The sequence below is a fragment of the Dromaius novaehollandiae genome, chromosome 18, assembly GCF_036370855.1.
Source record: "Dromaius novaehollandiae isolate bDroNov1 chromosome 18, bDroNov1.hap1, whole genome shotgun sequence".
Taxonomy (NCBI): domain Eukaryota; kingdom Metazoa; phylum Chordata; class Aves; order Casuariiformes; family Dromaiidae; genus Dromaius; species Dromaius novaehollandiae.
In genome coordinates, this window is record NC_088115.1 from 7,038,036 (window position 1) to 7,057,653 (window position 19,618).

Genomic DNA, 19,618 nt, shown 5'->3' on the forward strand with positions numbered 1-19,618 from the left:
GGGGGTAAAAGTGAAGGACATGGGGGCCCAGGTGGTGCTCTCCTTGATCGTCCTAGTGCAGGGGAAAGGCTTGGGAGGAATTGGTGGATCCTGTGGGTCAAAGCTTGGTTGCACACAGATCGTGCTAGTGATACAAGATTGGCTTTGACAACCATGGGACCTCTCTGAGCATCAGAGACTCTTGGGGAAAGACACGGTCCAGCTGGCAAAGTGGGACAAAAGCATCTTTGTGATGAGGCTAACCAACATGTTGAGGAGAGCTTAAACTAGGAATGATGGAGAAGGGAGCTTATGTCAAGTGAGGTAATGGTGGAAAAGAGTGGAAAGCAAAAGATGTAAGGTGACAGGAAAACGAGATGCTTCAGGAATGATAAAACAGGGTGAAGGGAAACCCACCTCAGGGGTATATACACAAATGCAAGCAGCCTGGGAAACAAGCAGGAGGAACTAGAGCTCCACATTCACTTGAAGAACTGCAACATCACTGGAATAACTGAGATGTAGTGGGACAGTTCACACTACTGAAGCTGCAATGACTGCAGATCATCTCTGTAACAAGGGACATGGGGATCTTGTTAGACAGAAAACTGAAGATGGGCCAGCAGTGTGCTTCGCAGCAAAGAAGACCAACAGCATCCTGTGGTGCATTAGCAGAAGCATACCCAGTAGATCCGGGGAAGTGATTATCCCACACTACTTAGCACACACTAGATCACATCAAGAATACTGGCTCCAGTTTTGGGCTCCCCAGTACAGGAAAGGCATGGACAAAGCAGAAATGAGTTCAGCAGAGGGCCATCAAGGTGGTCAGGGTGCTGAAGCACGTGTGATACGAGGAGGAGCTGAGGTAAAGGGCTTGTTCCACCTGCAGAAGAGAAGGCTTCAGGGGGACCTAATAGCAGCCTTCCAATCCCAGGCTCTTCACCCCGGTGCGTGGCGGGAGGATGAGAGACAGAGGTTGAAACGTGACATAGGTTGAAACAAGAGAGGATATAAAACTGGATATAAAGAGAAACTTTTTCACCGTGAGGAGAGTCAATAGTAGAACGGGTTGCCCGGAGAGGTTGTGCAGTCTGCCTCCTTGGAGGTTTTCAGTACCTGATGGGATAAAACCCTGAGCAACCTGTTCTGATCTCAGACCTGACCCTGCTTTGAGCAGGAGGTTGGACTAGAGACTTCTTAATGTCCCTTCCCACCTGAACTATCCTGTGATCCTATCCCTGTCACCACATAAAATGCGAAATCTTTGAAAGCTCTTTTTCAAAAGCCAGTCTTTCTGTTCTTAGTACTGATTGCTTCTTTCTATATTCCTCAAACACCTAATCAGCCATCATTTTCATGGTTCAAGTTTTGTCTTTTTACTCAATAGCAGAAATTTTTTTCCATTAATTCTTTTCCATTCTGTGATTCTGTAAATGCTGGATAAATCATAGACTGCAGGCACCCACTTCTACTCATTGCTTAAGAAGGGGATCTGGAAAGTTAGCTCTGCGTATGCTATCTCCATGGCAGGTGTCTAAAATGATGTAAGACGAGTTTTCTAGCTTCTAAGACTTTACAGTCTTAGCATTCTTCTAATGTTTTTAAATTCTTCCTTACTACAGGGGCCTTTCTGTCCATCAATGTCCAATTTCTTGGACAATATTAAGAAATACTTGAATTCAGCAGGAACAATGTAAATTTAAAACAGCACAACTGCAGCTCACGTGAAGTGAAAAGTCATGTGTCCTGACCCATAGGCATATGAGAAGCTTAGGCATATGAGATGTGATAGAATACCTTTCTCCTATGTCTTCTGCAACTAAATCTGTAGGCCCACTTTTGTCTTCATTTATAAAAGTTAGTCTTACTAATGAATTTATATAGATTAAACTATGTCTGAATGGGGCTCACAGAAAATAATTTTTGATGAACCCATCTCTTCATATTTCTTTTAATCATCCTATCTTTTATATGCAACATGTATTTAGGAAGTGGGGCAGGGATGGAGAAATGAAAAAGAAAAATTTAAATTAAATAACAGATTTCCCTGGAGGAAAAAAAAAAAAGCATTATTGAAAAAATACAGATGGAGAAATCTTGTTCTCAAAATCAGAAAAAAAACCCCAACATGGGATTATAGAAAAGTGTGACCCATTTAAAAGGTCATCTAATCCTTCTTTTCTTCAAGGCAGGATAAAATAAACCTACATTGCTTTTTTACAGATGTTTCATTAATCTGTTCTTTAAAGCCTCCAAAGACAGGCATTCTAAAATTTCTGTGGCAAGTTATCTTTTGTGCTTAACTATTCCTACCAACAGAAAATTCTTACCCTGATACATTCTAAATCTCCTTTGCAGCTATTTTAGCACATTGTCCTAGCGCAACAGAAATGGAGAACAGGTTAGTTCTAACCTCTTTTTGTAGTACATTTTAGATATTTGAAACCTATTTAGATATAATTTTCTTCTGCTTTCTAGATAAAGATTTTTCTTCTTTCAAAATTTCCTGATAGATTACTGGTGTTGTGATAACCTTTTTCATTCTCATTGCTTTTCACTGTTGTCTCTTAAACTGTTCCAGATTTTTGAGGTATAGAGCTCAAAACCAAAGAATTTCTGTCAATACCAAAGTGGAAAATGGAGCAGAAGGATTATTCTAATTATCAACAGGCAATCCACCTGTTTTTACAGACCAGTAATCATTGAAGCAGGACAATTCTGATTCACATTTAGCTGTGATGTCCTATGATTCCCTGATCCTTTTCTGGAGAAATTATGCAATTGTTCCGTATCTTGTTTTTGTGGACCTGGGAAGGGCTTGGCTGATGCTGAGGCACAGAGACACTGAGACCACAGCAAAAACTGATTTCTTTTGAAGGAGTGTAGCTCTACTGAAGATCAAGAAATTTTGGATAAAATGCATGTTTGACTTACAGGGAAGAGAAGCTTTGAATGACTAGGAATGAGAGAAATTTGAGGACAGATGGAATTTACACAAGAATCATTTCTATTGTGGGGGGAGAAAAGAAAAGTAGACTGCTGGCAATTCCAATTAAAAACAAAACTCAGAGGCAATTTTAAAAATAAATACTTTGAAAAAAAAAGACATTCAGAAAAGTTCTTCAGAAAACTATATATCTTCATAGGAAGGAAAGAATGAAACTTGAAAAATTCATGTTAGTAACATGAGTAATATCCACACTCATTTTGAACATGTTGCATAATCACAACACATAGCATAGTGGGCAAGGGAACTCAGTGCTCAATGGAGTCAGAAAAATGTCTTAAGGCTAGGAATTTGCACAGGACGTGCAAAACTACAGGGGTAAAAACCCAGGAAGCACCTCTATGCCAGTTTGAATCAAAGTGTTTATCTAACTTGAACGGTATATGCAGCTGTGATCACTTCATCTTAAAAAAAGATGAGGTAAGCCAAAAGAGATATAAAGATGAGCAAGAAGTATAATCAGGGCTTCTGTACAACGAAAGAGTGAATAGAAATCAGGGCTCTGACCTGGAAAACAGGTAACTGTAGGGAAAGTATGATGGGCATGAATGAATTGAGAATGATTACTATTGTCTCTCATAGTAAAAAAAAATAAGTAAAAAAAAGTAAAAGTAAGCATATTATCTGTCAGCAAGTTTAAAATAAACATTTTTTTTTTAATATGGTGTAGTTCCTTTCTCAAGGCATAGAATATTCCAGAAAAGAAACTTGAAAAATTTGTGTGAAAATTTTACAGCAAAGATAGTTAAATAATAAGATGCAGAGACAGATTCTCTCTCAGAATGTCCCTGCATAGCAGATTTCCAGAAACTGTGAGAATATAATGGAGGGAGTATCTCCATATGTTTGCCCCACTCTTATATTCCTGTGTCAAGCATGTGCTCCTCGGTCCTGTCACAGATGAGATGTTGGGCGAGATGAGCCCTTGCTTGGGCTCAGCATGCTCACGCTCTGAAAGTACTTCCATGAAGCACAAATGGAGAGCACTGCTCTGGGCTCTGACTCCACTGTTCAAATGAATTTTATTCTTGTGTCTGCCATGTCCTTCTCCTTCCCCATCTCTTTGTTCCTGTAAATCCCCATCAGTCCTAGCACTGAGATACTACTCTGAAAAGTTGTTGCAGGTCCCCAGTGCTTTGACATGTCTATTTAGACTATGGCAACTCTCTCTGGGTGTGGGTAGCTCCTAGTAGAGTTTTTTTCTCACAGTGTTGTAATGCAAACAACAACATCTTATCATATTCACTAAATTCAGAAGAGTGGAAGTCCCTCAGAAGAATGCATGCCAATGGCAGCAAATTGTTAAGTGAGACACTGGCTGTTTCATGGAAGCAGCCTCCTGCTTTATTCTACACGTAATGGGAGCCAGAAAGCACTGACATCTGAAACATAAACTTTATTCAAGTCATTAACAGGGAAAAGAACTGAACGAAATCAAGTTTCCTCTTCTGTCTTCAGATTTTCCCTAATTCCTGAGGCAACAATGGCAAAGAACAACTCTGGGAAGAAGGTTCGAATGTAAACTGCTGCTCTGGGGATAGGATTGGCCATAAGTACTTCCTGCTTCTTTCTGCTCACTGTGCGCAAGACTTCCTCTGCCACCTCCACTGGGTGCACACCATATGCCACCTTTCTGAAAAAGACTACAAATCAAACCAGAGAGGAGTGAAAGATACAGACAGACACATCTGGGGAAATGGTGGTGAAAAGATACACCAGCTGGCATATTAGCAGTTAAGTTTCTGCCCCCCCTTCCAAGCCCTTACCCCTTTCCATCCCTCCTCCTTCTCGTGACCATCCACTCTAAGGTCTTTTTGTGAAGCTGAAGTCTTCTCTAGTAAAATCCTCACAGTCCCTAAGAAAAGGAGCAACGTGATTGCAGCTGAACTCTCATTTGGGAAATATGTTTGAGGGCCCCAGATTCTGGACATATCAGCTTTTCTCTATACTGTTGGTGAGTATATAGGGATAAAGCAAGATTGCTTCAGTATGATGATAGCATCAAGGCAGGGCACTGAGGAGTAAATGAAAAGGTCAGTATAACTGACCCACTCATGGGTGAGGAACAGGGAAGTGCGTATTGTACTCAGCTCTGAAGGTTATTTTCCTGGATGTCTCCAGAGGTCCCTTCCAGCCCCAGTTATTTTGTGATTCTGTGATTCTGTGAAGTCCTACTGTATTCCTAAGGGCTGACTTCGCATAGAAAAAGCCTCTGGGGGACAGCAAAACTGATTTTGACATATTAGCCTATTTTGGACAAACCAACAGATTAGCAGTTGCTCCTGCTGCTGCTGAAGGGTTGAAATGGTTGCATTTCAGGCACTTCTGTGGTGCATAAGCAACCTCTTCAAGAAACAACAGTCACATGAGCCAGCTCTCCAAACCTCTAACAACAGCAAGAGCAATGTGTCTGGCTCTCCAGATGTCTTCACTCTCCTTTTTCATCTCTGTTATGCTCCTTTTCTCTCTTGCTCATTCTGCACAGTTCAAACACTTCCTAGTTTCTCTATTTAGTGAAGTCACCTGGTTTTGAGGACTGGAGGAGAGATATTGAAGCCCATTCTTTGCAGTGGTACAGATCCGCAAAGGGCTGTGTGTTTAACATCACATAAGGTTAAATTCAGCCTTTTCTCCCAGGCAAGAGAGAGAACACGTTCTTTAATTGATATTAGTAGATGGCCAAGTTCCATACACAAAGCTTAATTTGGAAAACTGAAGTCCTACAGCTAACAGGCCCAAATGGGCTGACTTCTCTTTCCTGCCTTTTACAAAAGAGACAGGCCTGTGCCTATCTACTGTGGCCTACTTGTGGTCACAGTACTTTCACGGCACTTAGGCACCACTGATACAAGCCAACAGACTTTAATCCAGCACACAGTGTAGCCACTTCTATTAAAAGAGATGGTCTGCACAGGAGACTTGCTTACACGCATGCTGCCTCCCTGGGAAGCAGAAGACCAGAGGCTTTCTGATTTTCCATCTTTTCATCCATTCATACCTCTCTCCTACCTCCCAGGAAAGTGCCAAAAGCTCCTTTCCTTTCCTTGCTGAAGCTGGGTGACTTCCATAGCTCTGGGGATTGTGACAAACTGGCAGATTTTTACTTGTGATAGGAGAAAAAATTAGTGGCATTTCCCAAGGAAAGGCAATGCAATCTGTTAATAATCCCCACAATATGCACAGAACATTTTCAGAATGCAGAGAAGAACTGGGAAAAGAATGCTTGTGTGCTGGTACTTTACCACAGGGAAAACTGGGTAGAGCAGAATATTTCACCCACCAGGAGATGAAATTTCTGATAGATCCCTGAGGCTTCTGGGTATACTGTGCTGCCATAACCTCAGTGCTTGTTAAAGGAAGGGAACAGAAGAGTCAAGTGGAAAGCTGGAGTTTCAGTAAAATATTTCTCCAGTATTCAGTTTTGGGTTAAGGGAGTATTCACAAATCCAAATTTTTGGGAACATCCAGGGCACATAGAGAGCTGACAATTCTATTGGTGCAATTATGTGCATCACATTATTCAGTGTTATTTCAGTGCCTCAGTTCCTGAAACAAGAGACCCTATGAAGTATAGAAAACGAGCCTCTTTTCCACCATCCCAGCAGTCCCAGCCTGAGGCAGAACAAGTCCTCTGGCATTTTCTGTTCAGTGTCTTGCAGCAAAACAGAGTAGAGTTTGTATTCTTTAGTTTTACTGAGCGTGTACTCTGCTTCTTCTCTGTTCTCCTTTACTCAGCTACCTGTCTCTCACCAAACCTTGCTGAGGGCCTTCCTTCCTCTGTCCTTTTGTGTCATGATCTACCCCCATTCCCCATGGCCTGGTGTATTTATTTTCTCACATAATGTTGTCCCCTTCCACGTTCCTCCTCTTATCACCAGACTCATCTGATTTCTCTAATCTCTCTTTTTTTATTTTTTGCTTCCTTAATCTGATCATGCTTTCTGTCATTTCCATTCTTTTCCAAATGTTCCTTTCTTCTGCCTTGCTATATGGGCCTCTGCTACAGTCTCTTTTGATGTATCAAACCTTACATTTCCAAATTGATGCCTCCCAGTTGCCAGATGCTGGTTGACGATGATATGAACAGATGAAGGTTGGACTCACAGTACTGACACAAATATCGAATTCTTCCATTTCAGCTCTAAGACAATCAAAAAAGCCTACAGCGGCATGCTTAGAAGCAGCATCTAAAAGAAAAAAGAAAACACATGGATGCAGGGATGTATGGATATGGATGTGTGATAGAGTTCGTAAAACACGGAAGTTTGGAAAACTGAGCAGGGAATGATTAGCAAAAAGGCAAAGAACAGGAGGCACCCAGAACAACTATCAATTGAAAAATTTCTCTACAGTGAAAAATATCTCTGGTGGATGGACAGTTGCCCCTGAAATGAGTCTCCACTTTGTCTCATGCCACAGTTTGTGAGACATTAATAAGATGCAATGAAATGCATATCCATTGCAGAAATAGCAGGACCGCTCATTTTTTGTAAACAAATTATACCTTGGCCTTGCAACAGCAATTTCTCATTTGAGATGCTTTTGATATTAAAGTTAATTTTAAACTAACTGCATGACATGGATTTTTTTTTAACTGCTGCTAGTGAATTTTTATTGAGATGATATCAAAGAAAGATTATAGTATGTGAATCTAGGCCAAGAACCAGAACTTTGTATTAAGAATACTAGAGCTGCAAAGCACACATCCACCCCATATTTGACTCTGTACTGCAAACCTATCTGTGCATAATATAATCTAAAAAATGACATGTCAAGATTTCACAGCTAGGTTCAAGTGAGGGCCTTCTGTCTTTTGGATCCTTCTTCTCTGAATGCCTTAGTCACAATCTTCTTAGATTCTTTGCTGCTCCATTAGAAGTCCTTGCTGCTTGAAGGTGGTTTTGCTAGTTTGCAAACTCAGCATACATTCACTCAAATGAAAGAAACCTGCCATCAAGTTCCAGAAAAAAAGACTTTTCAGCCATTATTTGCTTTTTCGTTATTTCCTTCCTCTCTGCAGGACAACTTCTGGAATGGAAAGAGCCTTCTCCTTTGACTTCTTTTGAAATTCCTTCTTCTGGCTTCATGTCATGTTCTGAGACTTTTTCCAGTTTTCATACCTCTTTTGAGATGGGGGGACCAGAGCTGCACACAATGTTCAAGATATGGGCACAGCATAGATTTATAGAAAGGCACAATGACAGGTTTTATTTTTCTTCTCTGCTCCTTTTCTGATAGTTCTTGTCACTTGATTTTGCTTTCATGACCATTACTGCAGTCACAACCCTGAGGCCTTGCAGACCTTTAGTTCAGAGCCCATAATGTACTTCTGACCTCACATCACAGTGAAAACTGTCCGTTTACATCTATCCTATACTTCCTGTCTATTAACTTTGTATTTTATGAATTCAAACACCCTTCATCATAACCCAGGGCAGCTTAGTTTCATTAGGAGCTTTGGGTGAAGAACTTTCGTGAAAACCTTTTGGAAATCAAAGCAGATTACATCACCTACATGTCCTTTTAAACTGTTACAGAAAACTCGATTAAGCTTGTGAGGCATGACCTTCCTCTACAGTCTCTATGAATATGTTATATTTGTACATCTCTCCACTAACTTTATTCTTTATTATAGTTTATACTAATATGCCCAGTGCAGACACCAGACTTAACTGACATCTGTTTGTTGTTCCCTGAATCCCTGCCAGGAATTTTTAAGAAACTTGCTGTTGCATCTGGTAGCTTTTCATCCTCCAGTATCTTAGGCAGAGGGTACACATCACAGCTAGTATTTAAACTATTTCTTCCCAAGTTTCATTTCTTTGAAAATATTTCAGACAAATACCATATTAATGCATACCCAAGTTTACTGAATCAGGCCACAAATCAGCACTTGTAATAACTTAATATCAGAATCATGGAATACTTAAAATTCATACATTTGAATGTACATTTTTGCTCTGTATAACTTACAAGCTGCACGAAATGGGACTCCTATTTTTCCTTGGATACTATTAATTAAAACAATTTGGCCAGTTTTTCTTGAGATCATGTTGGGAAGAAGGGCTGCGAAAAGAAGAGAAGAGAAGAGAAGAGAAAAAGAAAAGAAAGAGCCAAGTAAGTAAAGGTCTCAATCTATTTAGCAAAAAGAAGTGAAAGCTGAAGTGTCTTCTTAAGCACACCTATAGACAGGAAAACTTTAATGAAGGTTGTCTCAATACTGCAGTCAGAAGTATCACAAAATCCAGTAGCTGGAACCTGAAACTAATCAAATGCAGACTAGACATGAGGCACATATTCATTACAGTAACAGTAATTGAATGTTGAAACAGATTATGAAGACAACCATGGATTCTTCATTATTGGAAATCTTTAATTGGCTAGTTTTTTGGCTTTATTCAATGACCTGTTCCCATTTAAGCAGAAACATCTCCGGGAATGAGAGGAGATTATGTTTTCTGGCCTTATCATCTCTTAACAATTTTTGCATCTACTTTCTTTTGCCATTACTTTCAGTTTTCCATGTCTTTGATTTATATTATGGCTCAGTCATTCTTCCTCGGAATCTAGTTCTTATGAAGACATATTGACAACTAGTGATAAAGTTTTGTATTGATTCTACTCTCCTATGTGAAAGACAGTGTTAGGAACACAAACTTTCCATGAAAGAATGAAAGTTAGGCTGTCTATCTTAGCCCCATACTGCCCAGGAGATACTAGTTAATATAAAAAGGAAGGCACACAGTGCATCTGCTTTCCTACTATTGAGTCTTTTCTGGGTCAAGGACTGCCTGAATCAGAGAGTTGTGTCAACTCTTGATGATTTGCATTCAGATTACTAAGTCCCACTATAAGAGTTAGAAAATCTCTGCCTCACAGGACAGCATTTCTTCATCTGACTGAGATGCTCAGGAAGGCTCTCCCAGCACTGCTAGCCAGTGCCAGGTAAGGACTTCCTTGAACTTGTGTTGCAATTCTGCATCTGTTTCTGAGTGTGTGTGTGGGCATGTTCTTCCCCAGGCACAGATTTTATTTCTCAGTTCATTTTAATAGAACTTTATTGGCAGAAAGAAATCTACCACTACATGTCTCTAGAGGAGGATCTTCACAAGTGCTCTTTCAAAGAGATTTATTTATGCAATTATTTTTTAAAAAGACCTTAGGGAGTAAAAGAAGACATAAAAGGGAAAGGGAACAATTAACAGCGCTTGGAGAGCTAAAACTGATAGTATTGATAATATGTGCTAATATGCAGATACCTAGAAAAAGCTCAGGGAAAGCTTTGGCAAGATAGGACACCAGCAGAACTGAAGATGAAAGGAGAATTTCATTTTAATATTGTGGGGCTGAAGTTACTGCAGACATCATGGTGCTAAGACAGGGGAAAAGGACAAATAGTCTGCAAACCTGTGAAATTTCACCTTCCCAAGCAAAATTAGGCTTTCCTGACCTGATAAAAGACTTAAAAGAAGGAGAACATTTTAAAGAATTTTTAACTGATCTTGTCAGGGAGCAGCAAGGACCATCATAAAGAAAGGCGAGGTGGGAGATGGAGGTGAGCTCGGGGCAGACCCTCACTGACATGCCACAGTCCCAGCGACCACAGTGGCCAGGGTCGGGTACTGGCAGCAGGGTCTATCGAGAGTCCCAGGCAAGGCAAGTGATCATCCAAGACCAGGATCCATCTAGGGAGTCCAGTCAGGAGCAGCAGAAGATGAGACCAGAGACAGAACTGCAAAAAAATCTACAATGTCCATATGAGGGCTCCATCCAGGAGACAATCTACCTACAGCATAGGTCCAAGGTCCATCCAGGAGTCAGGGCCAGAGGCAGATATGCCTGCAACATATCTCAGGCAAGGACTGAGGGTTCAAGTCTGAACTGAAATGGGGCTTCTGGGCCCATGAGCAGGATGTGGGTGGAGGCCCCAGATGAGGCTGGTCGGGGCCACTAAGGCCTACTGGTGTGCTCAGGCCCTGTCAGACCTTAAATTGTTGAGTTAGGTATGTATTCAACAGATTTCATTATAAGAGATAAGATAATAGTTGGAGTCAGAATCTCAGACCTTTAATGGACAGAAATGGCAATTTTCAATTATTATGAATATTGGCATTCGGGAAAAGAACTTTGAGAAGAAAAAGACTTTGAGGAGAAAAAGGGGGCAATTTCAGCTCATTCCTATTGCAAAGGAGGATACAGACAAGAAAACGGCAGAAAACACTCTTGAAGAGATGTTGAAAACTGAGCTCTTACGAAGCTTCTGAAAAAGTTTAGTTAAACTAGTGAATGCATTGGCTGTAAAAAGGGGAATTGTAAGGAGTATGTTTTGTCACTTCAAGAGTTACAGAAGCTGGGCAAATGCAGCTGAGAGCAGGTTTGAGACAGTGAAGAACTGGAGCACATGGTTTAGATACACATACATTTTTTCTGGGTGTCAGAAACCTTCTTCTCTTAAAGTCTGTTTCACATCTGATTCTTGAGAGCCAAATACCTAGAGAAACAAGGTTGCACATAGCAGGAAATCCACTGATTCTTTAATCTTTCCCTGTGTGTTGGGATGCTGGAACTAGACTGAATCAAGAATATCGGAATGATGCTTTGCTGTTCTTGGGACCACGCAAAAGGATAGGAGTAAAAGAAAAAAAAAAAGCAGATGGAGGAAGATGTAATGCAATGAAACTTTGTAGTTCTTTGGTGCACCATAGTGGTATGTTAACGTTTTAAGGGCTTAATTCTGCAGTTTTCAGGATTGAGCAGGTGCTCAGTTCTAAATATTTTAATACTTTCCCTGAAATAATGGACAAGTAACATGCTCGGGTTATGAATATTTGGATCCAGGTTGCTTATGAAGACTATCCAGGCTGGTCAGGGTCTTCTAGACTGACATTGGATTCTACATACACTCATGATTTGGTTGCATCATTATCATGTTTAATTTTCAGCCTGTCTATATCCTTGTAAGAGCTTTTGAAAATACTTGCCTTTGTAACAGGCGGCAGGCACATGACTAAAGGAGTCATTATTAGCAATGTATTGCTATTTAAAAAAATGCCTGTCTTTCAAACAACTACTTATCTGATTGTTGGGCCAATCTTTGTTCCCATACTCAGGAAGTCTAATTTTGATCACCTTCAGCTGAATTCAGCCCACTGATTTTCAGAGAATTGTTTTTGATTATAGTGAAGAAGACAAAATTAGATGAAAATGAAACAGAATAATACCAATGACTTTGATCTCAAGCTTTATGTAGTAACAGCAAATTGGGAAAAAAATAAAATACCTTTGGTTAATGTTACAGGTCCAAAATAGTTGGCATCCATTATCTTTTTATCAAGTTCCAATGAAATGCTCTGTGCTGCTCCTTTCACCTTCATACTTGCATTGTTGATCAGTATATCCACACAGCCATAACAATTCAGGATTTCTTTAGCTACATCTTGGATGCAGTTTATGTCTGAGATATCCAGAAGTATGAGCTTTGGTGTATATGTCTAATAAAGAAAATAGTTGTTTCAAGGATTCCTGTTATATAAAAATGTGTTTCTCTTTACTCTTTTTGTAAATTCATTTACCATGATAACCGAAGAAAGAGCTTTTACCATTCTCGCAAAAAACTTGCTTTATTCTTCTAACCTGCCCTAGAAAGAAGATAGTTCAATAGTGGGTATTCATGTACCCTGGACATCAGGCATTGAAATTTAGGTGCATAAAGTAGGAACACCATGGGAAGCTTAACTTAGGCTAGCTCTACTGTAACAAGCTTTGTATCTCTCAATTCCTTCTGTAATCAGTAGACATAGACAACTACACAAAGAGGGTGAGACTTAGCACCTCAAGCTATGGTCCTTTTGTAAGCAGTCCTCTAGAGAAACTTGCTGACTGCAGAGGCTAGCATACAGTGCTTTTATAGATAATTTACACACATACAGAGGGACTGAATTCACTGGGGAAGTTGTCAGGTAGGGGTGGTTTATTTAGCTACAGGTTATCCAAGCAGAGGTTACATTTGCATGGTCTCTGCAAAGATGGAAGTTTTTATCAGCAGTAAGATATGCCATGAGACACAGGAGTGAACTCTGAGGATCCTCTCTTGGCATATTACTATGATGATGTAATGCAGATCCCTTAGCCATACTAAATATGTTTTTTTTCCAGATTAAGTCAGCACAGAGTAACATGAACACACTATTTTATGGTTATTTATACAGATGAATGAAGCTCACTGCAGAAAAAGTGTCAAATGCAAATATTCTTTGGTCTGATGAGCAATGGCTGTAGAATTTGTGTGATGCCTTCAAGAGCATCTGCATCCTGAAATGAGTCATAGGTGTCTGTTCACCACAGAAGAAAAGCTTTTCCATGTCCATCAAAGAAATGCCTTCCAAACAACTACTTCTGAAAGCATGGTCAGCCTTTGCAGACCTTTTGAAGTCTAGTAGTATGAATTTTTAAGATCTCTGAGCAATCTAAGCATATCTCAAGACTGCCCATATGCCCTGTTTTTTACCGATCCACTGCTTTTGGAGGCAAGGGCAGGGGGAAGATTCAGTCTAAGGATCCTTTTTCAGCTCCCAGGTCTCCCAAGTTTGTTCATTTTGCATCACAAGTTGGGTGGTGATGCAGTGGTAATGAGAAAAGGGTATTCTTTTTTCATTTGATCCGATAGCCGGGTAGTTGGGACTTTCTGCTCTCAAACTGAATTTCGTCATTAGACATGTCTCCCACATCTTGAGTCCTAATTATATGGAAAATGAATGATAGTGCCTGTGATTCAATGAAGAGCTTTGAATCCCTCATATTTGAATTAAATCAAATTCCTCTGTCTAGCATTTTCAGTTGGGTGGTTTCAGGCAGTAGCTTGTTCAAAATGCAGGTAGTTTTACACCAGTTGCCTTGAATTAGCTCAAAAGAACAGGATTTCTGACTTTCAGCATCATGCTCTGAAAATCTTCAAAGGTTCTCCTCTCTCTCTTTCTGTGGACTGTGTTAGGTAAGAGTGAATCGACTTAAAAGCACTTTGTGTACCTGAACAAGTTGTTTACCTCAACTTGTCAATTTTCAAAGCAGAATGAGGGAATACTTACCGCACTGGGGTCTGCCACACTAATTAAAGCATCATACAAGGCTTCTAACTTCTCCCATGTCCTGCCACACAACACAAGTCTCGCTCCTCCTGCATGAAACACCCGAGAACATTCTAGGAGAGAAATAAGTTTGAAATAAATAATAACAATAGTAAGCTAATTGTGCTCATTTTGATTGAAATGAGTGGCTGTTTTTTGCTAATGAAGTTGAATCTTTCCTTTAAAATTAATTAATTTTTGAAAGAATAAAAATATATATAATAAAAGAGATAGCCTGAAATGGCACAATAATGTATATGTAAGCAATAAATTAAAAATCATGAATGTTTTCACTGTATTAATAACTCTCACAGTGGTGCTGTTTAGTCATAGGATGTAATCAAAATTTAATTAGGAAAAGCGAAATATGCCAGTTAATGGATGATGAGTCTGAGTTAGAAGAATTGCTGAAAGATTTTAATTATCTTTCTTCCTTAACACCCTTCCCCTACAAACACACTTATAAAAAAAAAAAAGATATAGAAAAAATGAATGCTTAAGGCCATTATGGTACCAGCTTTGGCTTTTGCAAATCTTCATGTTGTCTACTGCAGTATAAATAAAGACACGAACAGACCCCAGTGAACGACAAAACCTGGTCTGTATGCTATCTTCATGAAACTTTTAGATACATGAAACTCATGTACAACTTTGAGAAAAGTGGTACAGAGAAACTTATCACCTGCTGCATCACAGGTGACATAGAGCAGTGGTGAGAGGGAGAGGACTCTCTACACAAACCCTTTCCTCCCTATGTGATCTATCCCAAGGTCTTTATTTCTTGAGTATTAGATCTCCCCAGTAGTCAGCGGAGGCAACAAGGACCAGCCTGAGCTGCCTCTTACTTGGCCAGGTTCCCAGAAGGCTTCCTGAGAAGGCCGTGGACGACTTTCTTGGCATGATGGGCTGGCACTGCTGTTTCTTGGTGTATTCAGAGATACCCCGAACTGGGGGTTCACCACAGTTTAATCTATGTCTCTGGAGAGGATTTTTCTCCGTTTCTTATGCAAGTGAACTATGATTTCCCTTTTCTGAAAGTAGGGATTCCTACAATGAGAAGAATTAACAGAGAGTATTATCCATTATGACTCCTCAGCACTTGCTAAAAGACTGCAGCCAGCCCATTAGTTTAGGCCATCATGGGCATATGTGATCATCTCAGTCCAGATTACGAAATACCAGGCTAGAGCATCTTGACAGCTTGCATCTGATCTGTTTTCTTCTCTTGCTGGAGCTGAGGGAGAACATATACCTCACTGTCCTGTCACTTTGACTGGAGGAAAGCATTTAACAACATGCACCATAGAGATTTCATGGGCAACTTGTGTTTATTGTCATTTGGGTGTTGCAGATTGCTACAGAGTGCTTGTTTTAGCTCAGCTGAACTCAAAGTGTGCCTTTGAGTTAAAGGAAGTGTCAAGGCTGTCCCCCGACCAGCACGGTGCACAATTGCCTTCCATTCCTTTCTTGCAGTACAGGATGTCTTGCAGATAGGCCAGCAGGCATCACTGATGATGTGCTCACTGGGCCTCAAATTAGAAGACCCACTCTGGATGCAGCCAGACGATTAGTTGGCAGCGAGTAATGTGTGCTGATAGGGTTGGGAATGTCCTCTCATGTTTTCTTTTCTGCTTCTTATATGGAGTCTTCCAAAAAGCTCTCAAACTTGGACCCTGCATATTTGGCCCCTAAATCACATCTGTATGACATATATGTATCCTGCACAGAAGAAACAGCCTTATGGTCCTATAATCACTCTGTTCAATTCGTCTTAGCTGCTGCGATTCTTGTAGGACAGGCAACAGCACAACCCTAGTGCTATAGCTTCCCAAGAATTTTCTTGGGATGCTTATTATTTCAATATCCGCAAGCAAATCCAGTTATTCTAATATAATGATCTTAGATTTCTTAAATGTTCATTTCACATTCGTAATCTGTATGGAAGTGCTTGTATCCAGTTTTCTATTTTTATAAACCTGTGCAGCTGGAGACTTATTTATGCAATCTCTTTTTAATTATTTATGACTGTAATTTTAGGAATTCATTTCATTTTCTTTTTTCTAGCATATAAGAATTTTGTGATTTAAAGCCCACAATATTATTTTCCAGTACAAGGATAACTACACTGATATTTTCCTATAAACTTGACAGTTGAAGCAAGACTGTTTAGTGAACAACAGCAAAAAGGGAACAGATGATGTTCTCCTCTAGACCTATTCAGAACTTTTCTGAGTTATATCATTGACAATAAATGGGAATTAGGTTTAAGTAACAGCCATAAACCATTGCAAACACCTTCAATCGTGGTAGATTTTGGTTTTGTTTTTTAACTTTAAAGAGTGTTTTCTTCAGCCCAGAAATTCTGTCATGCGGAAAAGGGAATTTGAATGTTTCCTGGAACCTCTAATATGCAGCAGCTGGCCAGACAGCTGGTATTTTTAAGCTCTGGACAAATGTCCATTGCATATGCATAGGTGGACTGCATATTAAATTATAATGACTTGCAAACATTCAAGCCTACATGTAACTTCTAAGAATCTTCCTGTGGGATTCTGGCAATAGATACATTCAGGATTATAAAATGAAAATGCTTTGATATGTCCCCTGTGAAAAAAAGGGAGGGAGGGGTGCTATTGTCATTGTAACCTCAAAGAACAGTCAGTAGCTGGTCACAAAAAAAGATGAAAAATGTTAACAGGGAAATTGGACATTAGGAAAATCTTCCCCAGGGGATCATACAGTGCTGGAACAAAATACTCAGAGCGGTAGTGAATCTCTGTCCTTGGAGGTTTCCAAGTTTTGTCCAGGCAAACCACATCCATCGAGTGCTGGTACTGGTCATAGTCCCGCTCCAAGCAGGAGTTTGGCTAGAGACCTCCAGGAGTCCTGTGATTCTGCAAATAACTAGTTTAGATTTCTCTAAAATGTATGTTTACAACATACAGCAAGTCTTGATAGAAAAGGCCAAAATGTAGCACCAAACTATGTTTGCCTTATGATACACTTGTATTTACCTCTCCAGCAAGTAACACCTACAGCAGGAGTGTGCACAAACAATGTACGACCCAATGCCTTTGATCTAATGGGATGGTATGGGAAGGAAATATGGACCAAGAGGAAGTACACGTTAAGTGGCTGGCCACTCAGGCAGTCAGCTTATATAAATAGATAAATTATCATGTACCCTTCACTTCCTTCCATTCATTCCACTGTTAAACATAGACCAGTTTTTGGTACTGGAGGCTATCAAGGGAAGAGGAAGAGCGTAAGTGCTGGACAGAGATAAGAACAAGGAGTGGGAGAAGGGTGAGTGCTGTTGTATGCACAGAGCAGGAAAGGTATAAGAAGCCTTTAAAGAATGGAGAGGAACATGCAAAAGAGTAATGTGACACCTGTTTATACTCATTTGCTGCTACCTTGTAGTGACAGTTGATGTAATAAGATCTCATATTAGCAATGTGCTAAAAATAACACTCTTGATTTGCTTCTCAGGCTTCTTATTCTGTTGAATTAAATGAATACAGAAGTCTGCAGTTCCTAAAAGTTCAACAGCAGTTCCTGTGGCTGAGACCAAAAATGTGCATTTAAAATCATAGGATTTGTTTGTAAACATATTCCTAATCTCTGATTCATCCATACAGTTATGATATACACAAGATAATAGATGCACATTTAATCACCTACAGGGTCATTCTCAGGCTGTTTGTTTTCCGTGAAACCGTAAAGAAAAGAAACAACTCACCTTTGCCCAGTCCAGAGATGGCATCAGTGATGACCACCACCTTGTTTTGCACAGCTGACTTGGACACTAGCCACATGATTGATTGGTAAATATGAATAATTCCAGTGATCCCTAGAAGGAGTAATGGTAGGGCAAATATAGCAAGAATACCCATCTCTGTGGAAAACAAGACTATATCAGAATAACAGTAATCATAATATGCATTCTTTATTTTCCAAATTATTCTTTTCTAAAAGATCAGTGTTTCCATATGCAGAAAAGCCAGTTATCACAGAACACCAATAGCTTAAAGCAGTGGGGAGTTTGCCTTCCAATCAATGGTTTAATATTACCATATTTTTATACGTTTTTTTGTTTGACTGTTTTCCCCATTATTGTATGCTCTAAGCAAATCTTGATTCATTTCATTCAAAATAACTCTGTGTTGGCAAAAACATAATAGATTCTTTGCAGAAATATTGGTCTGAGGCTATTATTGTAAAACATATAAAAAGCTTTTTATTCATAATTTCAGATAAAAGATCTAATAAAATTGTTTTCTATTCAAAAAGATATAAAAAATAAAATGACTTACTATTGCTATGAAGACTCCAAGTAGGGATAAAGTATTATTTTGATCTAATTTTTGTATTAGAAGTCCTTTAGTATTTTCACAAAGTATTGCATTTGCTGAGGCTGCTTGCCCTGAAAGAGAATGGCTATGTATAGCCTGCAGCTGTGATAGAGATATTTGAAAAGTAAATATAGTATCTACAGTGTGATCCACATGCCTGACCTATCTAGTCTGACAGGCTGGATGGTCATGTAAAAGCTCTTAGTACAGTACCAGTTCAACTATACAAAGACACATCTATTTTTGTTTCTTGCCTTTAGCAATGGTGGTTCATTGAACTGCCTCAGTTTGTTGCCATTACCCTCCAATTAGCTATATGCATAAAAAAATTTGTATAAATTCCATGATAACAATTGGTCTTAAAAACAAGCAAAAGCAAAAATAATGGGAAGGATTTGAGCTTTGAAACAATCACTGTTCTGCAACAGAAATGATGTTATGTGTTGGGAAAAAGTCTCTGAACAAGTTGGGTTGGGAGCTACTGTATCACATGAAGATAAAAACTACTGCTGATCAGTAGCTTGCTGGAATGCAGAACAGGCTGCTGCAATGTGCTTCTGGGTGCCACGGGCTGCTTTCCACTGTCAGTATTTGCAAAGCAGATGTGCCTCTTTCCCAGCCTTTCCAGAATCTTATCAACTTTGGGTACGTGATCAACCTTTACAGTCCTGCAGAGAGACAATATCTGTTAAGCTGGCACTCACATTTATGGGTTGTTCTTTGGGATTCTAGGGAGAAGAATGATTCACCATGAATCATTCTCTTTTTGCCTTTAAAAATATTGTATCGCAGTCTCCCAACTGTAAGTTTTGAGTACTATTGTTTGGGCTAAATGACTACATGACCTAAATCCTACCATCTGATTTTCATCTCCAGTGAGAGAATGATAGGTTTACAAGTCATAGCTAGTCATTGATATTGGAGTATAGTAACAGGGAACAAAGAGTGGGAAAGGATGGGAGGTTATTCAAGAGGGGACATGAGGGGGCTTCTAGACCTAGTTTGTAAATCCAACTTGCTCTAGAAGCTAAAGACACTGCGAATCAAGGTGCACAGGCCTGTCTGCCAAAGTTAAAGCTGCTTGGCAAAGAACACATTACTTTAAGATTTCCAGACTATAGAATTTTGTAATGTGCCTGTATCCAAAACAT

General features: G+C 39.6%; 1 protein-coding gene across 1 annotated transcript; it reads right to left on the minus strand.

The window, feature by feature from the left end:
* Positions 1–4,365: 4,365 nt before the first annotated feature.
* Positions 4,366–18,008, minus strand: DHRS7C (dehydrogenase/reductase 7C). The gene is made up of 6 exons (XM_026113213.2): positions 17,855–18,008; positions 14,074–14,186; positions 12,270–12,480; positions 8,963–9,055; positions 7,021–7,176; positions 4,366–4,632 (listed from the first exon to the last, which is right to left on the minus strand). Exons 1-6 carry the CDS (start codon positions 18,006–18,008, stop codon positions 4,424–4,426), a joined length of 936 nt encoding a protein of 311 aa, XP_025968998.1. The 3' UTR covers positions 4,366–4,423.
* Positions 18,009–19,618: the final 1,610 nt, after the last annotated feature.